The sequence below is a fragment of the Notamacropus eugenii genome, chromosome 4 (genome assembly GCF_028372415.1).
Source record: "Notamacropus eugenii isolate mMacEug1 chromosome 4, mMacEug1.pri_v2, whole genome shotgun sequence".
In the NCBI taxonomy this organism is placed as follows: Eukaryota; Metazoa; Chordata; class Mammalia; order Diprotodontia; family Macropodidae; genus Notamacropus; species Notamacropus eugenii.
Genome location: NC_092875.1, coordinates 68049155 through 68070274, shown reverse-complemented (window position 1 = coordinate 68070274; position 21120 = coordinate 68049155). Strand labels below are relative to the sequence as shown.

The following is a 21120-nucleotide window of genomic DNA, read 5'->3' as shown; positions in this document are numbered from 1 at the left end:
GGAGAACACATTGAATGGGGGCTCAGGACATACAGTACTACAGACCTGAAGATCTCTTGGGATTAACCCCAGAACTCTGAGGAAAGAATTAGTTTTCCATCTTCTGAGGACTTTGCCTGCCAATGTGAGTGAGAGTTGGGGAAGTATCCCCAGAGAGGTGTTAGATTATCATATTAAAATTAGCCCTTATGGAAGTAGTCAACTGGGAGGTGGGGTTGGGGAATTTTCCTATAAAATTTCTTATGATTTAGTATCCAAAGTGTACAAACAACTAACAGACCAGAAGCCATTCCCTAATAAAAATGGCTAATACAGAACAGCTCTCAAAAGAAGAAATGCAAACTGTTAACAGCCATAAAATAGCACCAAATAATTATTAAGAAAAATGCAAATAAAAAGTAGCTCTGAGGTTTAATTCCATACTCACAAAAATGGCAAAGATGGCAAAAGATTGGAATAGTCAATGGTTGTTGTCAAGGGGTTGTAGAAAGATAGGCACATTGATGCATTGTTGGGGGAGCTAAAAATTAATACAACCATTCTGGAAAGTGATTTGGAATTATGTAAAAAAATTACTAAAATAGCCATATTCTACATGGAAACTACCCCAAATTTCCAAATTTCAATGCCAGGCATAAAACACAAGGAGATCATTATTAAAAAGAAAACCCCCATATAAACCAATATGTTTATAGAAGCACTCTTTGCAGTAGTCAAGATCTAGAACCAAAGAAGATGCTCAGTGATTGTGGAATGACCAAACTTCATGGGATCTTCAGGATGCAATATTTCACCCTTCTGCCTTACAGGGTGTGTGGGATGGCTCAGGTCCCTACATAAATCAGTTACTCAGAGGCCTCTCAAAGTGATGACAGAAAAGAGATTTATTCGATTCTCGAGAAGCAGGGCTAACCTGTAGGAGTAGGAAAGCCGAAGACAAAGAAAAGGCAGTGATTTATATAGACCCTAACACGCAAGTCCCTCCTCCCCCCACTGACCATTATCCTCATTAGCTGAGAATATGGTCTTACATTCTAGACATGAAATCTAACCAATCCCTTTTGAAATGAAGACATTGAAGAATTAGGTAAACTTTATCCAATCATTGAGACCCTAATGTACTACACAGTTTTATATTCTTATATGGAATTATTCTGTTCTAAAAATATAGTAACCTTGAGCCTCTCAGTCTTACCTCACCCCTGGGAGAAGAATTACAATCTGAGAAGTCTTCACTAAACCTATCCCACTCAAGGGTAAGGCACAAAATGAAGAATTAAAGGGTTCTTTACTAGAAGCAGGCGAATTTGATTTTCCTTGGAGAAAGCGATTAGGAGAGGATGACCATCTGATCCTCCTGGATTTCATACTGGTCAGCAATGCAAGTCAGCATTTCTTCCTCCCTTAGTCAATACTCCGTATCAGCTCCAATCATCGAAACTGTGCTGGGCCATCACAGCTCCTTCCAGTTAAAATCTGTCACTGCTTCCTCCTGTCTTCCTTTGCAAAAACCCATTCCAACCTGGGCTGATCCCCTAAACCAGAAAATGTTGGGTCAACCCTCCTGGTAACCAGGTCAGTTTCCTCACCCACGTCTTTCCAGCCACCGTGCGGGCGGGGCCAAAAGGCAGGGTAATAGGTTTTCCCTCCGTTAGATTTGTCTACCTCTGAGAGAGCAACATTAAAGGTTGCTACGACGATGGCTGACAATCTTTCGCTGCTTACGCCAAGCTGAAGGTTTTGAGATCTGATGGAAGGGACTGAACTGCAAAGGTTTCTCTGGAAGACCAAAGCAGCCAAGAGCTGAGAGGCTCATCTCCAGGTGGGCTACAGGGCCATGGCTTTTTGGCCAGCTCAGCCCTCCAAGTCTAGCTGTCCATACCGGGTGTGGCACCTGAGTTCTAGCCCTGGGTGACTGTGGGACCTAGATCAAGTTCATGCCCGTCTTGGGGCTTCGGTGTCGCAGTCCACGCAGAGGGGAGGCTAAGCCCGGGCCAGCTGTGCTACCAGGAATGAGGCGGACTTCCCAAAAGAAGCGACCAAGCGCTTTAAAAATTCTTAACTGATTTGTCCGCTGTCGGACGCCATAGGAGGGGAAGGGGTGTCCTAGGGAGGCAGGCCCCGGCCAGGAAAGGGCAGCCGGCGTGAGGCTTCTCCCACCATTTTGGAACTGGGCAGTACCTCCACCCTAACCCTTTCCCCCCTAGGAAAGGGCGAGTGAGGCCAGGCCGAGCCGCCATTTTCCTGGCCCGTAGATAGCTAGAAAGCGGATCCTCTCAGCCGGCCCGGCGGAAGCCTCGCGATAGTTGGTCTTCGGCGGCGCTCTTGCTCAGCCCCGCCCAATTCCGTGACGTTAACAAAAGGCGCCGGCCCCGCCCCCGCTCTCTCGTCGCTGGTGACGAAGCCTGCGCGCGACGCGGTCCTGAGCTCGGGGAAGGAGGTAGGAGGAGTAGGCGACGGCGGCGGGGCCTGGCGGGTGGGGGGGTCCGGAGCGGGGCGGGGCCAGGCCGAGGAGGGGAAAGCGGGGCAAAGGCCGAGGAGCCTTAAGAGACCGTGGGGAGGGGGGCTCCTTGACATGGACGGGGAGGGGTGTCTGCAGGGGGCACTGGAGGGGGGGCAGAAGGAATGTGAGGGGGGAGGGGGGAGATGGGCGTCCGCGGGGAAGAGCCGGAGGAGGGAGCGTGGTGGGCGGGGGAGGGGCTCCGTGGTCTCGTTCATTCATTCTTTCGTGTCGGTGTGTCAGGCGTGCTTTGTGTCCGGGATGGGAGGGGACCCGGCTTGAGGAGACTTGGGGAGTCCCCAGGCTAGCTGGAGGCTGGCAGAGCCCGGGACTCGCCGAAGTAGTAGGCGCTGACATGTCGTTATCCTAGTAAAGTAGGCCGCCCCGCCTTCCCCGCTTGTGAATAGCCTCCTTTTTAAGGACATTGTGGCTCCTAGAAGTCAATAGATGTTCATCCAGTAAACATTGATTAAGCGCCTACTGTATGCCAGGCAGGTTGCTGCTCGCTGAGAATGTAAAGGTAAAGACAGCTCCTGGATTTCGAAATCTAATGGGTCTGACTAGGTGCCGTCGAACAAGAGAGTCAACAGAGAAAAGGCACCAGAATCAAGAAGGATCAGGAAGGACTTCCTGTGGAAGTTGGGATTTTAGGGAGGTTTTGAAAGAAGCTGCAGAATCCAGGGGGTTAGTTAGAAGGGAAAGCATGCTAGGCATGGAGGGCAGGCATTGAAAATGTTGAGAGACAGAGGGTGTAGTGTCCTGTCTGAGGAATGGCCAGGAGGCCAGTGGATAGGTGAGTATAGGGAGAATGATATAAAATGTAAGAAGGTGGGGAGGCGTAAATTATAAAGGGCTTTGCATGCCACCAAATCCTGGAGATGTTAGGAAACCACTGGAGTTTATTGAGTAGGAGGAGGGGGGAGTGATGGGGTCAGACCTGCACTTTAGGCAGGTGAGTGGAGGGTGGACTTGGAGTGGGGAGAGACTTGTAAGGGGGCCAACCAGCCTCCTTATATAAGGTGATTTAGGACCTGTACCAGCCAGTAGCATCTGTGGAGAGTAGGAAGCATATGCTGAAGTGTTGACTCCTCTGGATGGTAACTACTTAGAACCCCATGTAATTCTCTAAGACTGCAAATTTCCAATAGATTTTGGCTCTGCTTCAGTAGAGAGCATATCCTCACCTGGGAGTTTATCCTACTTCCTTATACTTCCCATTGAAATCACAGGTTCAGTCCCTATGCCTTTATTGATGAGGAAACCAGGCCTGGAGAGGTGGAACAATCTAATACTAGCTGACATTCATATGATAGTAGGTTTACAAAGTGCTTCCCCTCCCTGTTCTGAAACCCATGATCAAATAATTCTGTCCTTGTTCCAGGTTGGAGTGTGTCAGCCTACTCCTCTACAACCCCTCTACAACCATCCTATAACTTCCTCTACCAAAGTGCCTTTCCTTCACCACCTTTGTCCTCAGTATGTTCTTGTTAATAATAGCACTCATATAGTGCTTTAAGGTTTGTAAAAACTTTATCTGTATTATCTCATTTGGTCCTCACAACACTTGTTTGTGGGAAGTGCGGTTATTAACCCCATTTTTCAGATGAGAAAACTGAAGCTGACTTGCCCTGGGTCACACAGCTGGTGTCAGAGGTTAAACTCAGGCCTTCCTGTCTCTAAATCCAATCCTTTATCCACCTTGCCACCTAGCTGCCTCCTCTTATTATAGGCCTTCTTAAGTGAACTTTAAAAAAAAAATCTTTGGATAACTATATTTCATTATTATGGTTTCCTTTGTAATCCTGTGTTTTATGAATTTAAAAGATTCTGAGGAGAGGTTTCACCTGATTACTTAAGGGGCCCTTGACACACAAAAGGTTAAGAACCCCTCCTCCTTTAGTATGTAAACCCTTTGAGGGCAGGTACCATGCTTTTTTCATTTCATTCATTCATTAATGAGGAAGCAGGCTTAGAGAGATTAAAATGATTTTATAGTAGCTAACATAGAATGCTGACTCTATAATACTGATGTGTGCTTTAAGGGTGTTTCCTTCCTTGACACGTGATCATGCTTAAGTTAGGTACTTAGGTATTAATTCTGTTTTACAAATTAAGAGGCCCGATGCTGGGGATGTAGATAGAAATAAAAAGAGACTGCCCTCAGAGTAATAGAAAATAATGTGCACAAAATGTGTGTGTGTGTGTGTGTTTGATCGTGTATCTCTATGAAATAAATACAGGCTAGTAGACATCAGAAGCAGAATTCAGGGTGTCTTCTGACTCCCAGTCCAGTTCTTTTAGCACTACACCAAACTGAGGACAAGGACAACAGGAGAGGAAGCAACATAGCTGTGGAGATTCTCAGGGAGGGAAAGCTCTTTTTGCTGAGGTCAAGAACATACAGAAGATTTCTTAGAAGAGGTAGTCTTTTGAGTTTTGCCTTGCAGGCTGGGAGGAGAGGGTATTCCAAGTGTGGGGAAGAGCCAAAACTGGAGACCCTGCCTTCCCTTAGACCTGAGGTCTCTTCCCCCAGGAAGTTCCCCCAGAAGTTCTTTTCTCAGCTAATGACTCCAGCCAAGAGCAGGACATTTACTTTGGATTTCCTGCCCACCCTCTGGCCTGGAGGTCCATGCAATCTGCCATCAACCCCCTGGACTCCAAGACATTACCTTCAAGTATTTGAAGGCATTGTTTTAGGAAAGGCAGGATTGGACTCATTCTGCTTTTCCTCAAATAGGGTAACAAGAACCAGTGAGAAGAACTTGGGAGTGGGAAGGAGGACCATCTCATTTCAATATAAGGAAAAACTTCTACCTGTTAGAATTGCCTCCAAAGGTAGTGGATTCTCCTTGACTGCTTGTCAGGAATGTTATAAAAGGGACTGCTGTTCTGGGCTGGGTGAGACCAGATATCCTCTTTGGTCCCTTTAAATTCCAATTCTCAGACCTCCTGCTTCTTGGAGGAAGGGGCTGTTCATTTGGACTTACAAGATGATAGTGTAACCCAGAGAGTCAGGAGACCTAGATTTTAGCCCCGCTCTGCCACTAACCCACCGTGTAACCTTAGGTATCCACTTCCCTTCTCAGAACCTTGGTTTTCTCATCTGTAAAATCAGGAGATTTGATGAGATGATTTATAAGGTCCTTTCCAGCTTTGACAAGTTGTGGGCTACGATTTTAGATGGAAATACCCAGTAATAAAGAGCTTCTTTAAGTACTTCTGATGGTCATAAACACACAGAACTGGTGGTTAGAATCGTATTCAAATGTTCCTTAGAACCTGGATGATCCCTTTTAATAATGTTAATAAGAGCTAACTTTATAAAACAGTTTATATGTCTAATTGATTTATATGCCTTTCTTCCTTAACCCTCAGAGCCCTGGGAGCCATAGTTACTATATAGAAGAAGTTGAAGGTACACTACATACCAGTGATGGAGGCTGCCATTGTGCCTCACATCAAAATTGTATTGTACATAAAGGAGAGCTTTGACCCTAGAGTCGGGTCTTGGGCTAACATGCCACCCTCGCTACCTGATTGACCTCAGGCTGATCGCTATCTGACTGGGCTTAATTTTCTTCATCTCTAAGATTGACTTTGGGGTTTCTTCCAACTCAGGATCCATGATCTTTTTTTAAATAATGCTTTATTTTTCCTTCCAATTACAGATAAAAACAATTTTTAACATTTTTTTTAATGTTTTGAGTTCCAGAGTCTGTCCCTTCCCTCCCTGCTCCCTGAGCTGGTAAGCAGTCTGCATTCTAGTTTCCATCCATATCACTCAACTGAAATTGCTCTCTCCAAAGTTAAAAGTGTTCTCTTAATTGCCAGATTTTCTCAGTAGTCACCCTTTTTCACTTCTCTGTGAGAGTTCACACTATTGACTATCTCCTCCTGGATACTCTCTTCTCTTTTTCATAACTTGACTCTTCGTTCTCATCCTCCCTCTCTGATTGCTCTTTTTCAGTCTCCTTTGTTGTTTCTTTATCCATATCCCAGCCCCCTAACTGTGGCTATCCCAAGGCTTGCTATACCAAGAAGAGGATCTCTATGTTGACTTGGAAAAACCACAAATTAACATTATCTATGTTGTATTGTATTTTTACTTATTTTGTTATGCATTTTAACCTCTGTCTTCTTCTATGCCCTCTTTCTGCCTAATCTCTACCCTTCAGAGGGAAGAGGAATAGTGAATCAAGACCTCCCTTCTATCTGTCCAGAGTCCCTAGTATCCAACCTCCCTTGCCAAGAGTAACAACTTCCACTCAATGAGGAACATTTTCACACCTGGTCATGACCTTCCCATCCTAGTGATTCTGAACCCCTCTAGATCATCTTCCAAACCCTATTCCACACTCCCATCCTCCTCAACCCTCTCACCCCAAAGTTTCAACCAATCACTGCCATGACACACACCCCTCCCTAGCCTTTCCATCATGCCCTCCAGGATTCCTGTTCTAGAGCCAACAGACTTCCCTTCATCCTGAATCTTTTCCTCTCCTACTCCTTCCATCTGCTAGCTCTTACTGAAACCTCACTTTCCCAAAATGACAACCTCCCTGGCTATTTTTCCCAGTCCAGACTGTACCTTTATTCATTCTCCTCTGCTTTGTTTAAGGAGACAGGTTAGAATATTCCTTGTTCTTGATGGCCATTTTCAGATTCTCTCCCATTTGCCTTCATTCAGAAATCTCTCCTCCTTAGAAGTCCATGCTGTTCATACCTACTACCCAATCAAACTCCTGGTAGATATTTTCTACAGACCTCCCTGGATCACTCCCCTTCTTCCTTAGCTGCCTCACAATTTCTCCTCCGCAATTCCTGTCCTTGCACTAGGAGCCTTTCCCTCAATTTTTGTAACCACTCACTTCCCTCCATCCCAACTTCAGCCACTTACAAAGATGGTCATACCTTTGATCTTGCCATCACCCAGTGCACTGTCTCAGGAACTCCAAAATCCTCTCATCTGACCATAACTTATTGACTTTTCACTTTTCCCTGGGCTTTGTCTTACCAAACCCTACTCTGTCCACACTGTGCCCTCCAGTTCCTTGCCCCCCTTAGTTCTCTCCCAGGCCATCTTCACTGGGGTTAGGGTTAGAGTTAGTCACTGTTTTCTCTTCTCCTTACCTTGACCCCTTGGTGATCCAGTTCATTGCTATACTATCCTCTCTGGAACAACTAGCCCCATTACATCACTAATTACACCTTGCCAAGACTTCCCCATTTGACTTCTTTGCATCTACACGTGCTTCTGAACAAAGGTGAAGAAAATCAAACAGCCATTGTGAGGCTGCTACAAACTATGTTACCCAACCTCAGTTAGACCCTTACTACTGCTACCCATCCTGGAGTCCTGTTTATCACCCCTCATATACAACTTGGTATCAATTTCTGTCAGTTTCTCCTCTCTCAATTTCTCATTTGCAACATCTCTCAAATGTGCCCTCTTCTGTCCTCTAACACTACTGGCACTACCTCTTCCAGGCCCTTAGCACCCCACACCTGGACTATTGCAGTAGCCCAGTGATTGGTCCTCCTGCCTCAGGTCTCTCCCCACTCCAACCCATTCTCTGTTCAGCCACTAAAGTGATTTTCTTAAAATGCAGGTTGGATCATGTCCCCTTTTCCCCCTCCCAGTAAAATTGCCTCCAGGATCAAATACAAAATGCTCTGTTTAACATTCAAAGCCCTTCAAACCTAGCCCCCACCTACTTTTCCAGTCTTTTTACACTTTACTCCCCAACATCTTTTAAACAGTGACCCTGGCCTCTTACTGTTCCACCAATAAGACAGTCTGTCTCTCAGCTCAGGGCATTTTCTCTGGCTGGCTCTCCTCAGTTATACCTACTGACTTCTCTGGCTTCCTTACATCCCAACTAAAATCCTGTCTTTGACAGGAAGCCTTTCCCAACCCCTTTTAATTCTAATACCTTCCCTCTGTTAATAATTCCCTGTTCATCCTGTATGGAACTTGTTTTGTGTATTTTTTTCATGCTGTCGCCACTATTGTATTGTAAGCTCCTTGAGGACAAGAACTGCCTTTTACCTTTTTTAGTGTCCCCAGCCCTTAGTGACTGGCACAAAACAGGAGCTTAATGTTTATTGACTGATTGGTTTCCTGATTTCAGTCTAGTTCTGGCCACTCTTGAGCTGGCAGGGAGTTTGACATCTCTGTCCTAAGGCATTGTTATGGTCCCTTTTCTCTCTACATTCTTTTACTTAGTCATCTCATTAGCTTCCATGGTTTTAACTATCATTTCTTTTCAGAGGACTCCTAAACCTATCTAGCTCTTGTCTCACATCACCTACTTCCTGGTTGACATTTCAAATTGAATGTCCCAGTTTAAAACAGACATCTCAGACTCAACAAGACCAAAACAGAACTCATCTTTCCTGGCAAACCTGTCCTTCAAAACTCCCTAATTTCTGTCAGAGGTGGCACCACTCTCGAAAACTCCTAGGCTTGCCACCTTGGCGTTGTTTCTAACTCTCTCCCTTACTCTAAATATCCATTCAGCTCCCAGATTTATCCTTCCTTTCTCCACCACATCTCTGACATCCAACTCCTTTCTGCTTGAGTGGATCTCAGACATTTTTGTTCTCAGCACAGTCTTATTTGCCACAAGAAATCTCCACACACTCACTGTTTAGATCGGCAGCACCTGGGCCATTTGGGAAACTCATTTATGCATATTTTCCCCTCAGTAAGAGCCACCATTTTTGTTCTTTGCAAGTTCATGGTGTGATGTGTTTAGGGGCTGCAACAATACATCTGCTACAAGTTTTGTGTATTTTGTAATAACATGTTTGATTTGCAATAACAACCGAATTTCACAACACACTTAGCAAAAAAAAAAAAAAAAAACGCACCAGATACACTGACTACAGCACACCTTCTGAGAGCCTCTGCTCTGCTCACATTGCTAACACCACAGTGCTCCCCCCCAACCTCCTGCTTCATCTCCCTGCCTTGAGGCTCTCCCCTCCCTAATCTGACCTTCCCACCTGCTGCCAAAAGAATGTTCTTTAGGAGTGTCAGTGCTTAAGAAACTCCAGGGGCTACCTGGTACCTCAAAGGTCTAATATATGGTTATTTTAAGCCCTTCACAACCTGGTTCCAGTGCACATTTTTAACTGGATTGTACTTGACTCCCCTTCTTGCTGTTGCCATGGATAACATTCCATCTCCCCACCCCCAATTCCTGGAACCCCTTGTTTCTTTCCCAGCTCACCTCTAGTCCAACCTTCCTTCTACAGTGAAGTCTCTCCTGAGCCCCAGAGTTGGTAGCATCATCCTTCTTGGACTTAATTACTTTTTATATACTTTCTATGTTCTCTATGTACTTATTTTAGTATATTCTATCTGCCCCATCAGAATATAAGCCTGTTGAGGATCTAGACTACTTTGTTTTTGTCTCTGTGTCCCTAGCACAATGCTTGTCACTCAGTAGGTACTTTCTGATTAAAATCCCTTCCAGCTCTAAAGCCCATGATTTCCTCTGTACCGATTTTAATCTGGACTCTACCACTAAACTTGTTTATGATTTTGATCATTTGACCTCTTGGAGCTTAAGTTTCCCCATATGTAAAGTGAGGAGTTAGAACTAGATGTTCTCCAGATCCCTCCTAGTGCCCACCCTCCGAGTTCTTCTTCCTTGTCTTAGTTTAAGATGGCCTTTCTAGTTGATCTGAATGATCCTAAAGGTGGAACTCTGTTTTGGAGTTGAAGCCCAGCCCATCAGTCTTCCTCCTCCCTCAGTCAGGTCTTACCTGATTCTCTATCGACCTGGGATAATGCTAATGCACTCCTCAAGAGGGTGAGGGTCCTCTTGTGACTTCCTGATGGACACTTGGGCTAACACCTGAAAGGCAGTCCGTGGCTTCTTTCCCCTTTGAACCTCCAAGAGCAGCCAAGAGCATACTTGGGGCTTTGAAAAAGGAGCTCTGTTTTGCAGACACAAGAGTGTTGTAGTTAGATGGGGCCATTCTTATTACAGTACTATCAGGTGCTTTGCTCTGTGGAGTCTGTGAGACAGGGAAAGAAGGAAAAATGGTCATTTTTCTTGTTTTTAGGCTTGTTTTTAGTGGTATAGTATTTTAGCCTTTCATCTGTACATCACATACACTTCTAAATATACCATTTCCCTTTCTTCCCTATGTCATCTTCAGCAGACCTTCCCTTATAACCAGGGTTTAAAAGGAAATCAGAACAGGTTGGAAAACCTGACATCCACTGTAGCTGACATCCTATGCCGTGTTGTCCACCCTAATACCCTTCTCCCCACACCCACATCTCTAATAAAAGGGAAAAAGGTGCATTTTTGTATTTTTATTGTTATCTCTTGCTCTTATGTCTGAATTTTTAAATATATGTCTCTCCACACTTCCTGGAAGCCGCCCTTTTAACCAACAAAGATTTTTTTTAAAGGAAGAAAAGCAGTTCAGCAAAACAGATAAACAAATTGGCCATAACTGACAATATCGTTTATGTCATATTACATACCCACGCTCCCTCACCTTTACACAAAGGGGCTAGAGGTACATTTTCCTCCGGTTCCTTCCTGGGTCAAGCATGCCCATTACATTGATATGGCATCTCAATCAAATAAAACTAATTAAAAGGAAACAATACAACATTAAGTAATCTGATTTCTAATTGGAGGAAAGATTAGGGACTTTCCAAGTTGGGAGGGAGAGAGTGAACAGGTGCAGTTCCCTGAATTCAGAAAAAGAAGTGGCCACTAAAGTGTCCGTGAACAGTCAAAGAAATATGAAAACAAGATTGATCATTGTGGGGCCAGTTTTTAGATAAGATAGGTGGGTTGCTTGGGATGTACAACTGTGAGAAAAGTCTGCATCATCCTTTGAATTTGACTGGGTTTCTGGTCAGCATAGCCTAGGTCCTTGGTTAAGGATCTGGTTAAGCAGTAGATCGGATGGTCCAGCTTCCCAACCACAAAGGGCCAGATTCAAACAATACAATAAGATTTTCTCCCAGTTCCTACAACTGAATAAAGTTTGCTCACAAGACCCATAATTGAATAGAAAGGGAACTTAGCTAGCTCCAGAATTGAGTCACATGATCGAGTCAGCATGGTCCACTCAATTCCTGCAACTAACCACTTGTTCCTTAATTCCCTCAGTTTCCTCATGGTGAAACATTCCTTCTATTTACATGGTTGTTGTGTTGTCCTGTATGCTTTTTTCCTACTCCTGCTGACTTGAATCTGCATCACTCCCTATATCTTCACGTGAATCTTGCATGTCCCAGTTTGATTTATAGATGCCTTAAGGCTTTAAAGAATGTTCCATTGGGACCCTGGACTACATTTTTTGATCAGGGTATGATAGTCTCCTTTCTTGAGGTTGACCTCAGACATTCTAGGTTTTCACAAGTTCCGAGTGCACAGCAAAGTGAACACTGATGTCATGTTTACACCTCAAAGTGGTGCTTTCCCTTCCATTATTTCATCTGATCCTCAAATCATCCAGGGAGGAATATAGGGCTGGCATTAATCTTCCCCTTTGACAGATTGTCATTGGTGTGTGAAGGTCACCCTGGGTTCTCCAAGGCTGTGCCAGTGGAGCACAAGCTTTAGCAGGCCCCCCAGTCTGCAAATGAGTCTGGGGCTGCTGAAGGGCCTGCATTTCCCAAGGCTGGCCAAGCTGAGCTTGGCTGCTTGTCACCAGAACTGGACCACAGCCCAGCCACAGCATTGCATATGTCTGCTTAAGTCTCCAAGAACTCTGACCTCTGCCAGTGGTATGACGCCTGCCCACACTGCTGAAATCGTGTAATTCTTTTTTTTAAATTATCTACAGTATTTCTGTGACTGAAAATGAACATTTTATCCTTCCTTTCTCCACCACATCTCTGACATCCAACTCCTTTCTGCTTGAGTGGATCTCAGACATTTTTGTTCTCAGCACAGTCTTATTTGCCACAAAAAATCTCCACACGCTCACTGTTTAGATCGGCAGCACCCTGGGCCAGTTGGGAAATTCATTTATGCACATTCTCCCCTCAATGAGAGCAGTAATTTTTGTTCTTTGCAAGTTCATGGTCTGATGTATTTAGGGGTTGCAGCATACGTCTCATGCAAGTTTTGTTTATTTTGTAATAAAATGTTTTATTTGCAATAATAATCAAATTTTGCAGCACACCTAGCAAAAAAAAAACAAACCCACCTGATATACTGACTGCAGCACACCTTCTGTGAGCTCTGCTCTGCTCATGTTGCCAGCACCACAGCACAGACCCTTCCCATAGGAAATGATGGGAGCCTACCTAGCTGTGTTTTCATCAAGCGTGACCTTCAGAGTCCATTAGTAACAAGAAGTTGTTTTGATTTTGGTTCATGTGGCTCTCCCACAGCCCCCTACATTAACTGAGCAATTTTTTCCTAAAAATTCTTCAATACATATCTGCATAGGCAAAATAAATTCCCCTGTTAGCCTTGTGTGAACATGTGTCCCTTTGTGCATTTTAAATTAATCATGACTCTGTCAGAAGGTGAAATGCATGCTTGTTTTATCTTCATTCTTTTGGACTTCAGAGTTTATCATTTCATTGATCAGAGTTCTAAACTCTTCCAAAGTTGTTTTTTATCATTAGATAGAAGTATTGAACCATTGACAGATGAGGAAACTAAGATCAGAAACTACTGACTCAGAGTCACAGAACTTGTATGTTACATACCTAGAACTTACTAGCTAGAAGCAGACTGTTCTGACCCTTTTTCCATCATTCTCCTTAATTTGTATTGGAGTTTCCTTCCATGAATTTAAGCCCCTCTTGAATATGTTTGGGTTTTTTTTCAGCCTTCCCAGTTTCTTGGTAGTAATCAGGTTTCTACATGTTCATTGCTAGGAATGTGTGCTAGGTAGCATTGGATTTGGAGCTGAGGATTTGGAGCTGGAAGGGACCTCAGAGGTCAGCTAGTCGCAGAATCACAGAACCCTTTCATTTTTTTTTCTGGTTTTAAATGTTTATTCTTATCTTCATTTTTTTTATGCCCTTCTTGTCTGAGTGTACTCATGCCCTTGCCCCTCCTCAGCCAGCTATCCCCTCATCATAGTAAGTAAGAGTGGCAGCAAATTCCTATGTTCCATTCTCCCCACCCAGGGAAGAAGGGAGGCAGGCAGGTAGGCTTCTCATCTTTATAGGGTCAGACCTGATCACTGAAATCACACATGTGAGTCTGTATATTTCAGTCTGCATCAGTTTATGTCTTTCCAGCTCTTAGTGGTGCCATAGTGCACAGAATGCTGAGCCAGGAGTCAGAAAGACCTGAGTTCAAATGTGGTCTCAGATACCTACTAGCTGGGGGACTCTTGGCAAGTTACTTTAAAAAACAAAACAAACCCCCCCCCCAAAAAAAACCTCTGTTTGCCTTAGTTTCCCCAGTTGTAAAATGAAGAGGAGCATAGTAATAATAGCACCTACCTCCCAGGGTCATTGTGAAGATCAAATGAGATATTTGTTAAGCACCTAGCATGGTGACCTGAACATAGCAGGTACCATGTAAATGTTTATATGTATTTTTTATTCTCTGAATTCTTCATTTTCAACAATTCTCGTTGTTTTAAAGATTAGAGGAAGCCTGAAAACATTAAATAATCCCTCTGGGAGCCAGCAGAGTCAGAATTTGAAACCAGATCCTCTGATTTCCAAATCCAGTGCTCTTTCCATGTTAGACCTCACCGCATCAGAACCCTTAAAAAAAATCACCAAATTGGGCATGCTCAGTTCTCAGCTGTCCCAATTTGCTGAACAGATTAATATTCCCCCTATTTCGTTGAGTCTTTGCTGTCTTCATGGCCAGGAGAGATGAAGATGAAGACGATATCCTAGGAAAAGGCATTCCCGTTAAACTGAGCAGCATGAGCAGAGGATTGGAAACTAGAGAGCAGAGGAACATTTAGAGATTAAGCTATTCAGTTTACTTGGAGCAGAAAGTATATGTTAGGGAGTATTAAAAGGTCAGGTTGGAAAGGGAACTTAGGGCTGGATCATGGTGGGCCTTGAATGCCAAACTAAGAACTCTTGAATGTATGCAGTGGGAAGCCATTGAAGATTCCTAAATAATAATTACTTACACGTCCATATGCTTGATGGTATATGAAGCAACATCTCCATCACAACCCTGTGAACGGGGTAATATAAGTAATATTAATTCCATGAAATGAAGCCCAGGGTCATGCAGCTAGTACATCTCAGAGCCAGGGCTTCTGCCCCTGATAGCAGTGCACAAAGCATGGGAGTGGCATGACCTGAGCTGGCCTGCCAGCCTGGGTAGGGTGAAGTAGAGCAGGGAAGCGAGTTGGGAGGTAAAGTGAACACAGAACCCAAAGGACAGCATGCCTGTGGCTGCCCACTTCACTAGGTAAGACAACAGCCCCAAATCCCTGTTCAGTCAACAGAAAAGAACTTCATGAGGTTTCATAGAAACGGCAGGTCACTGGTTACTCCTTGTGAGTGTCAGTACACACTTGTTAATAATCAGGAAGTCAAGGAACTTTCTGCAGCTGTACAGTGATTTGACTTTTTGTTCATTCTTGTTGCTTTTTTTCTTATTTACGCATTTGTATACTTGTTCTTGGTTATGGGATCCAAAATAAAATTTACTTTAAAAAATATGAGTAAATAAGGGCAAAAGATGGAGGAAGGGACAGCATTCATTTTGAATGTAGAATCCCCAGTATTTGGCAGTTTATTGCATGTGAAGACATAGGAGAGACAAGCAGACACTCCCTGTCAGAGAGGATGATGGTGCCATTGATAGAAATTAGAAGACCTAGAGGAGGAGTGGGTTTGGTGGGCAACCTGTGTATTGAGTTTTAGAAAAGATGAATTTGAGGTGTAGGCAGATGACCTGAAGACAGCTGTGTATCAGCTAGCTGGAAATGCAGAAGCAGCACTCAGGAGAGAGATTGGAGGTCATTCCCTTGGCCTTTGATCATACCACTTCTCTTTCTTAGACCACAGCATCATCAGGCAGAATTATTGCCAAATAATAATAGTATTTACAGGCACCTAGAACCTTGGCCCCCTCTTCCCAACCCAGGGCCGTGCTGAGGCATTTGGAGGAGGCCTTACACGGACACTTTCCTGGCATATGAGATCAGAGGAGCAGTGCTACTCTTCTAGATTCTCAGCATCCTTCTGTCTTTAGGAAATCATAGGGTCTCAGAGCTGGAAAGTCAGATGCAAAAGACCTGGCCATTGGCTCCCTTATATCATCTGCAGCAATTCATAGGCCCTCTCCCCAGCTGTAAGAATGAGGATAAAAATGTCGGTCCCTCCCAGGGGTGTTGGGAGGCTGGGATGAAGTAATTGAGTTGAGAGCTCTTTAAAGAACTTCATAAATTGGAGACATTTAAAGGCCCTAAGTCCAAACTCCAAGCACCACCTCCACGCATCTCTGACTAGCAGTGGCCAATGCGACCTACTCCTTTTTGCTTCTGGGAATGAGGAACCCATTGCCATTAGGCAGCTTTGATGGCTAAGATGCTTTTCTCTGGTCTTGTTTTAGCCATCTGAGGCCACACTTTCTACCAAATAATAGCCCTTTAAACGTGAAGATGGGAATTTGCTCCACCTCATGCCCCACCAGTCTTCTCAAGCTAAAAGTCCCTGTTTCTTTCAGCTACCCCTCCTGGGACATGTTTACTTCTCCCTTTCTTTCCCCCATCCACCATTTGGTTTATCTTTATATCCTGGTTGTAAAGCACGGTGCCTTCTTGCTTATAGTAGGTGTTTAACAAATATTGTATTGACAATGCAATATAGCATCCCAGTTTGTGTAAACCTTTTAAACCAACAGAAGTATGGTTGAACTCTTTGCACTCATTGTAGCAAAGGGCTTCTCTGACATGTCTAATGAATAGTGATATCTGAACACTTGAAATGAGATTGAGTTAAGGGGAAAACATCTGCCAGTTTCCATGTGGGAGATAGCCCTTTGGCTACCAGCTAGGGGACAAGCATGATAGTCTTGTCAGTGACTAACTCCCTGGAGACAGGAGACAGACACCTTTCCAGACCAGGGGAAGGACTGATTTCTCAGACTCCGGAAACTGCTGTAATATGCCTTTCCCTGGATGGTCCTGGAGCTGTTTTGTTCTGCCTTGGTGGCTGTACGCTGCTGGAAGCCAGCCTCACCTCTCCTAGGGCTCCTCTGGCTCATTCTTAGGGCTGATTGGCCCAGGGGTCCCTAAGGGGATCTTCCCTGGTCGCTTCAGGGAGAAGTCAGGGGATTTGGGTAGCAGGACTGCAGTAATAACACCACTGACATCCAGTAAATCCCCCTCTGGCCTTCTGTTTTGATGTTTGCAAAACTGCAAGTCGTGTCATGTAGCCGTATTTGACGCTGCTGCTTCCCTTGGTAGGGGGATGTGCTTACTGTCCTTACCCAAGTCATTGGGCCTTGTAAACATTTCCAGGTCTGTCAGTTATAAAATTATAAAATTCACAATTATTTTGCAACCGGCTGTTTGATCAACTGCAAATGCTTTCCTTAAGTTCCCCCAGTAGCTGTAGGAAAGGAGATTCAGCGATTGAAACCCTTGGCCCTAATGTGGTAGGGTGGAAGAAGTACATCTGAGTTGCCTTTTCATTGCTTATCTTGGTTTCTTTTCATCCATTTTTGATCCTGGGTAAGGAATATACATGCATTCTCTGGCATCTCAGTTTCCTCCATAAAATGAAGAGGTCCAACTAAATCATCTTTAAGATCCCTTCCAGGACAGATTGTTCTGTGATTCTAAGCAGGGATAGAGCCAAGACATTAGAAACCAGATCTCCTAACTCTGCAATTCAGAGTTCTTTCCATTATACCCTTGATGTTTATATGATGACCCTCAACCATCGACACATTTGATTCTGCTCTTTATACTGCTAAATAAGACAGGAGTGTGTATATATAATCAATATCTTACTGATTTTCATCCAAAAGATTTTAAAATTTTTAAATAATGCTTATATGAGGTAAACCTTCAGTTATCTGAAAGTCTCAGGTTTCCAGCCTCTCATTCAATGAGGGTCAAGGATGATTGGAGTTTTAACATAGTTGATTTTTATTTTAAATATCAAAACTATACCCAAATATTGAGATCTGTTTGAAAAGCTGTGGGAACAGGATAGTTGGCCAGTTTCTCCCCAGGAATCTGGCAGGTGTGATTGGGAGCCAGGTGGAGAAAGCTTGACTAATGGGTTGCCAATTTGGCCTATAATAGGTCTCATTTCACCCACACACACACAACAATTTTAAAATCAACTCAGGTAGGTTGGAAAGAAGCTCCTTAGGACCTTGGCAGAGTTGTTCTTGTAAGTTACCTGGAACCCCCACTTGTCCAGGAAACTTTCCCTTAGCAGCCCTATCCCTCATTGTCTACCTGATTACAGTATGGCAGCTTTTAGCAAAGTATCATTCATAGTTTTGGAAGGGTCCTTAGGACCTAGGATATCAATGTTGAGAGGTTCCATAGAAGGCCTCTGGGCCAATTCCCTCATTTTGCCAATGACAGGGGGCCATGACATCTTCATCCTTAAGCTGTGCTGTGGGTATCTGTGCCGGGTGTTTAATCAGTGGGAACTGAAGGGGATGCCCAGCCCTGGAACTTCCTCAAAACTTTGACCTTTGTTCTTCTTTTCCTGAAGTCCATGCTGAGGGATGCCCAAGAAGTTCCAGGGCGAGAACACCAAGTCGGCCGCTGCTCGAGCGAGGAAGGCCGAGGCCAAAGCAGCAGCTGATGCCAAGCGGCAGCAGGAACTGGAGGATGCCTATTGGAAGGATGATGACAAACACGTCATGAGGAAGGAGCAGAGGAAGGTCTGTGATGGAGCAGAGAATCGCCCTATTCGTGCCTTGTACTTTCTGGTGTTATTTTCCCCAAGTCCCCTCCTATCCATAGTCAGATTTGGGTTGAAGGAATTGGGAACATTTTAATTTTAGCCTGATGAAGAGAAAATATAGAACACATATGATCACTGTTGACATTTCTGAATGACTGTCTTGGGACAGAGGGGTAGAATTCTTTTCTTTAGGCCCTGAGAAGCAGAACTGGAAAAAGGAGAGGGAATTACAGGGAGACAGATTGCTGTTAGGTATAAGGAAGACTGTTCTAACCATGGGAGCTGTCCAGCAGTGGCATGAGCTGCCTGCAGAGCAAATGAAATCCCTGTAATCAGGCGCACTCAAGAAAATGCTGGATAGCTGCGTTGTAGGTAGGATCATTGCTTTAGATCTGATACTGTCTAAACTACAGTCTTGCAAATGGCCTTGTTTGCCATAGAAAAGACTTGTTTCTTTCATCCTTCTCTAACCATCAAAAATGTGATTTCCCATCTTATCCTCAATACTTATTGAAGTATTACTGTTTACCAGTGGATACAGGTATAAAAGATTCATTAGAAAGTTCCCTGAAACTAGGGGTTTCTAGCTGGGAAGCCTGGATAGATACACCAAGAAAGATAAGATCTGACTTGGGCGACACTTCTCCCTGATGTCTTCCCTAATCTCTTCCAGTGTAAAGTGACTTTCCTCATTGCACTGACAACATTTTAACCCTCTTATTGTACTTTCACATTGTATCTTGTGTGTGTGTGTGTGTGTGTGTGTGTGTGTGTGTGTGTGTGTGATATATGTGTAACACACAGACGTACGACAGAGTAAGAAAGATCTCAGAACATAGGATATCAGAAATAGACTTTATTTATATCATAAAAACATAGATTAGAAGAGTTGGGAGGCCTTTGGGATCTGGTGCAGCGTCTTCATTGTCCATCACACCCTAAGTAGAATGTGAGCTCTTCACATTGAAGGCAGGAACTCCCCAGAGTGCAGTGCTTTGCCCATAGTAGACGTTTAATAAATATTTTTTTGAATCTGTTGAATTCCAAAGTGGGGAAACTGAGGCCCAGATTCAGTTTGGCCAAAATCATTCACATACATTCGCCCCTACCCAAGTCTGTGGTAGAGTGGGATGGTCTTTCTGGCATTGGCCCCAAATCTACCCATTATTCCTATTTTTCTGCCCTTTGGAACCAAAGAGGACAAATCTAATCTTTTGTCAATAGGACGTCTTTTCCAATCTCCCCCTTATGCTATTTGTTTCCTCTCAGACAATTGCCAACTTTGGCCAGAAGGTGGCAGGAGAGGACCAATAGAGGTCCTCTACTTCGCACTGCGCTTGGCTCTTGTGGGTGCCTATGGGGAAAGGAAGCTGCCACCAATTCTCCTTTCTCCTCTGACATGTGACATTGGCCCACATGACATTGACATTGATGCACCAGCCTGGCTGGCGCTTCCCCACTTGAGGGAAATCATTTTAGGGTTCGGTGGAGCTTAGCACAGTGCAGGCGGGTGGGCCCTGTTTATGCATTAGGAGACAAACGGCCCATAATAAGGATGAAGTCCTAGAGATTGGGAAGTTAATGCCTGGAGGCGACACCATGGAGAGTTAATGGACTGATTTCTGTCACCGAGACATTACTGTTTATTTGGTACTCATTTCAGCTCTCATTCTGGAAGTCCCCAAATGAATGTCTGATTTCCTGGGAGAGCCACATGCACATCCTTTGAACTAATGTAATGTTCTAAACCCCTTTTATTACATTTTTACATCATAGTCTGTATTCCATTTTTATATTCATAGAATATCAGATCTAGGTGGGCCCTTAAAACAGGAGCATAAGATATCAGAACCTGAAGGTTGTTGGAGAGCTTGGTGCTGGAAACTCATGGTCTAGAGACAAACGTGTAGCACCATTGCTGTCATCATCCAGAGGTAGAGAGAAGGGCAGCATTGTCAGGGTTCAGAGGAGGAAGAGGTCGCTTGGGGATCGGGGGTCCGAGGTAGCTCCCTGGAGAGCATTCTGTTCAGTGGTTCCTTCCAGCCATGCTGTTGCTTTGATCCAAGGTCTCAGGGACTCTGTGAGAATAGACTCTCTCTGGGGTGCATTGTTCTTCAGAATAAGAACAGGGATGAACAACCCCCCACACTTGATTCCTTTCCCTACAACTGGAGGGTGGGTAGGATTTGGGAATAGAGAGATAAGGGGAGAAGTCATTCCAGTTGTGAGGGAGTGTGTCCTAAACCATGGCAGTGAGCTAGAAGAGACAGGAAAGATTCAGAGAATGTCCATTACTTATGTTTCAAACTTGGTTCTGTGTGACTGAGAGCAAGTCCCTTTAGCAATCAGAGCCTCATTTTTCTTGTCTCTGAAATGAGAGGGTTGAATTCTACAGCCCCTCTGGCTCTGAATATTTGGTAAGGCCCAAGGAGTGCAGTTTGATGGGCATGTAGAGTGGGTGAAGGAGGAGTAGTGGTGGGAGAAAAACTGGGAGAGGCAGTAGATCTGGAGTTTGAATCCCAGCTCAGCTACTCACCATCTGTATGAGCTTTAACAAATCCCTTCCCTTCTCTGGATCTCATTTTCTTTATCTGTAAAATGAACATGTTGAACTCGGTGATCTCTAAGATCTCTTACAACTTTAAACCCTATGATCTTTTAAATGGAGGATCAGCTCAGAATATGACAGGCCTTATGTAGTAAGCTAAGGAGTTTACACATTTTTCCATAGATAATAGACACCAAAGGGTTTTGAGTAGAG

General features: G+C 44.2%; 1 protein-coding gene across 2 annotated transcripts in view; it reads left to right on the top strand.

Annotated features, from left to right (window-relative positions):
* The first annotated feature begins 1732 nt into the window (after positions 1–1732).
* CCDC124 (coiled-coil domain containing 124) overlaps positions 1733–21120 on the top strand; it is a 40564-nt gene continuing 21176 nt past the window's right edge. Inside the window, exons 1-2 of one of the 2 annotated variants that reach the window (XM_072601684.1) lie at positions 1733–1822; positions 18165–18336. In XM_072601684.1, the coding sequence (XP_072457785.1) occupies positions 18178–18336 (159 nt within the window). In that variant the 5' untranslated portion in view covers positions 1733–1822; positions 18165–18177. Of the gene's footprint in view, positions 1823–2235; positions 2441–18164; positions 18337–21120 lie in introns of those variants that run through there. The other variant, XM_072601683.1, reaches the window with a different exon arrangement.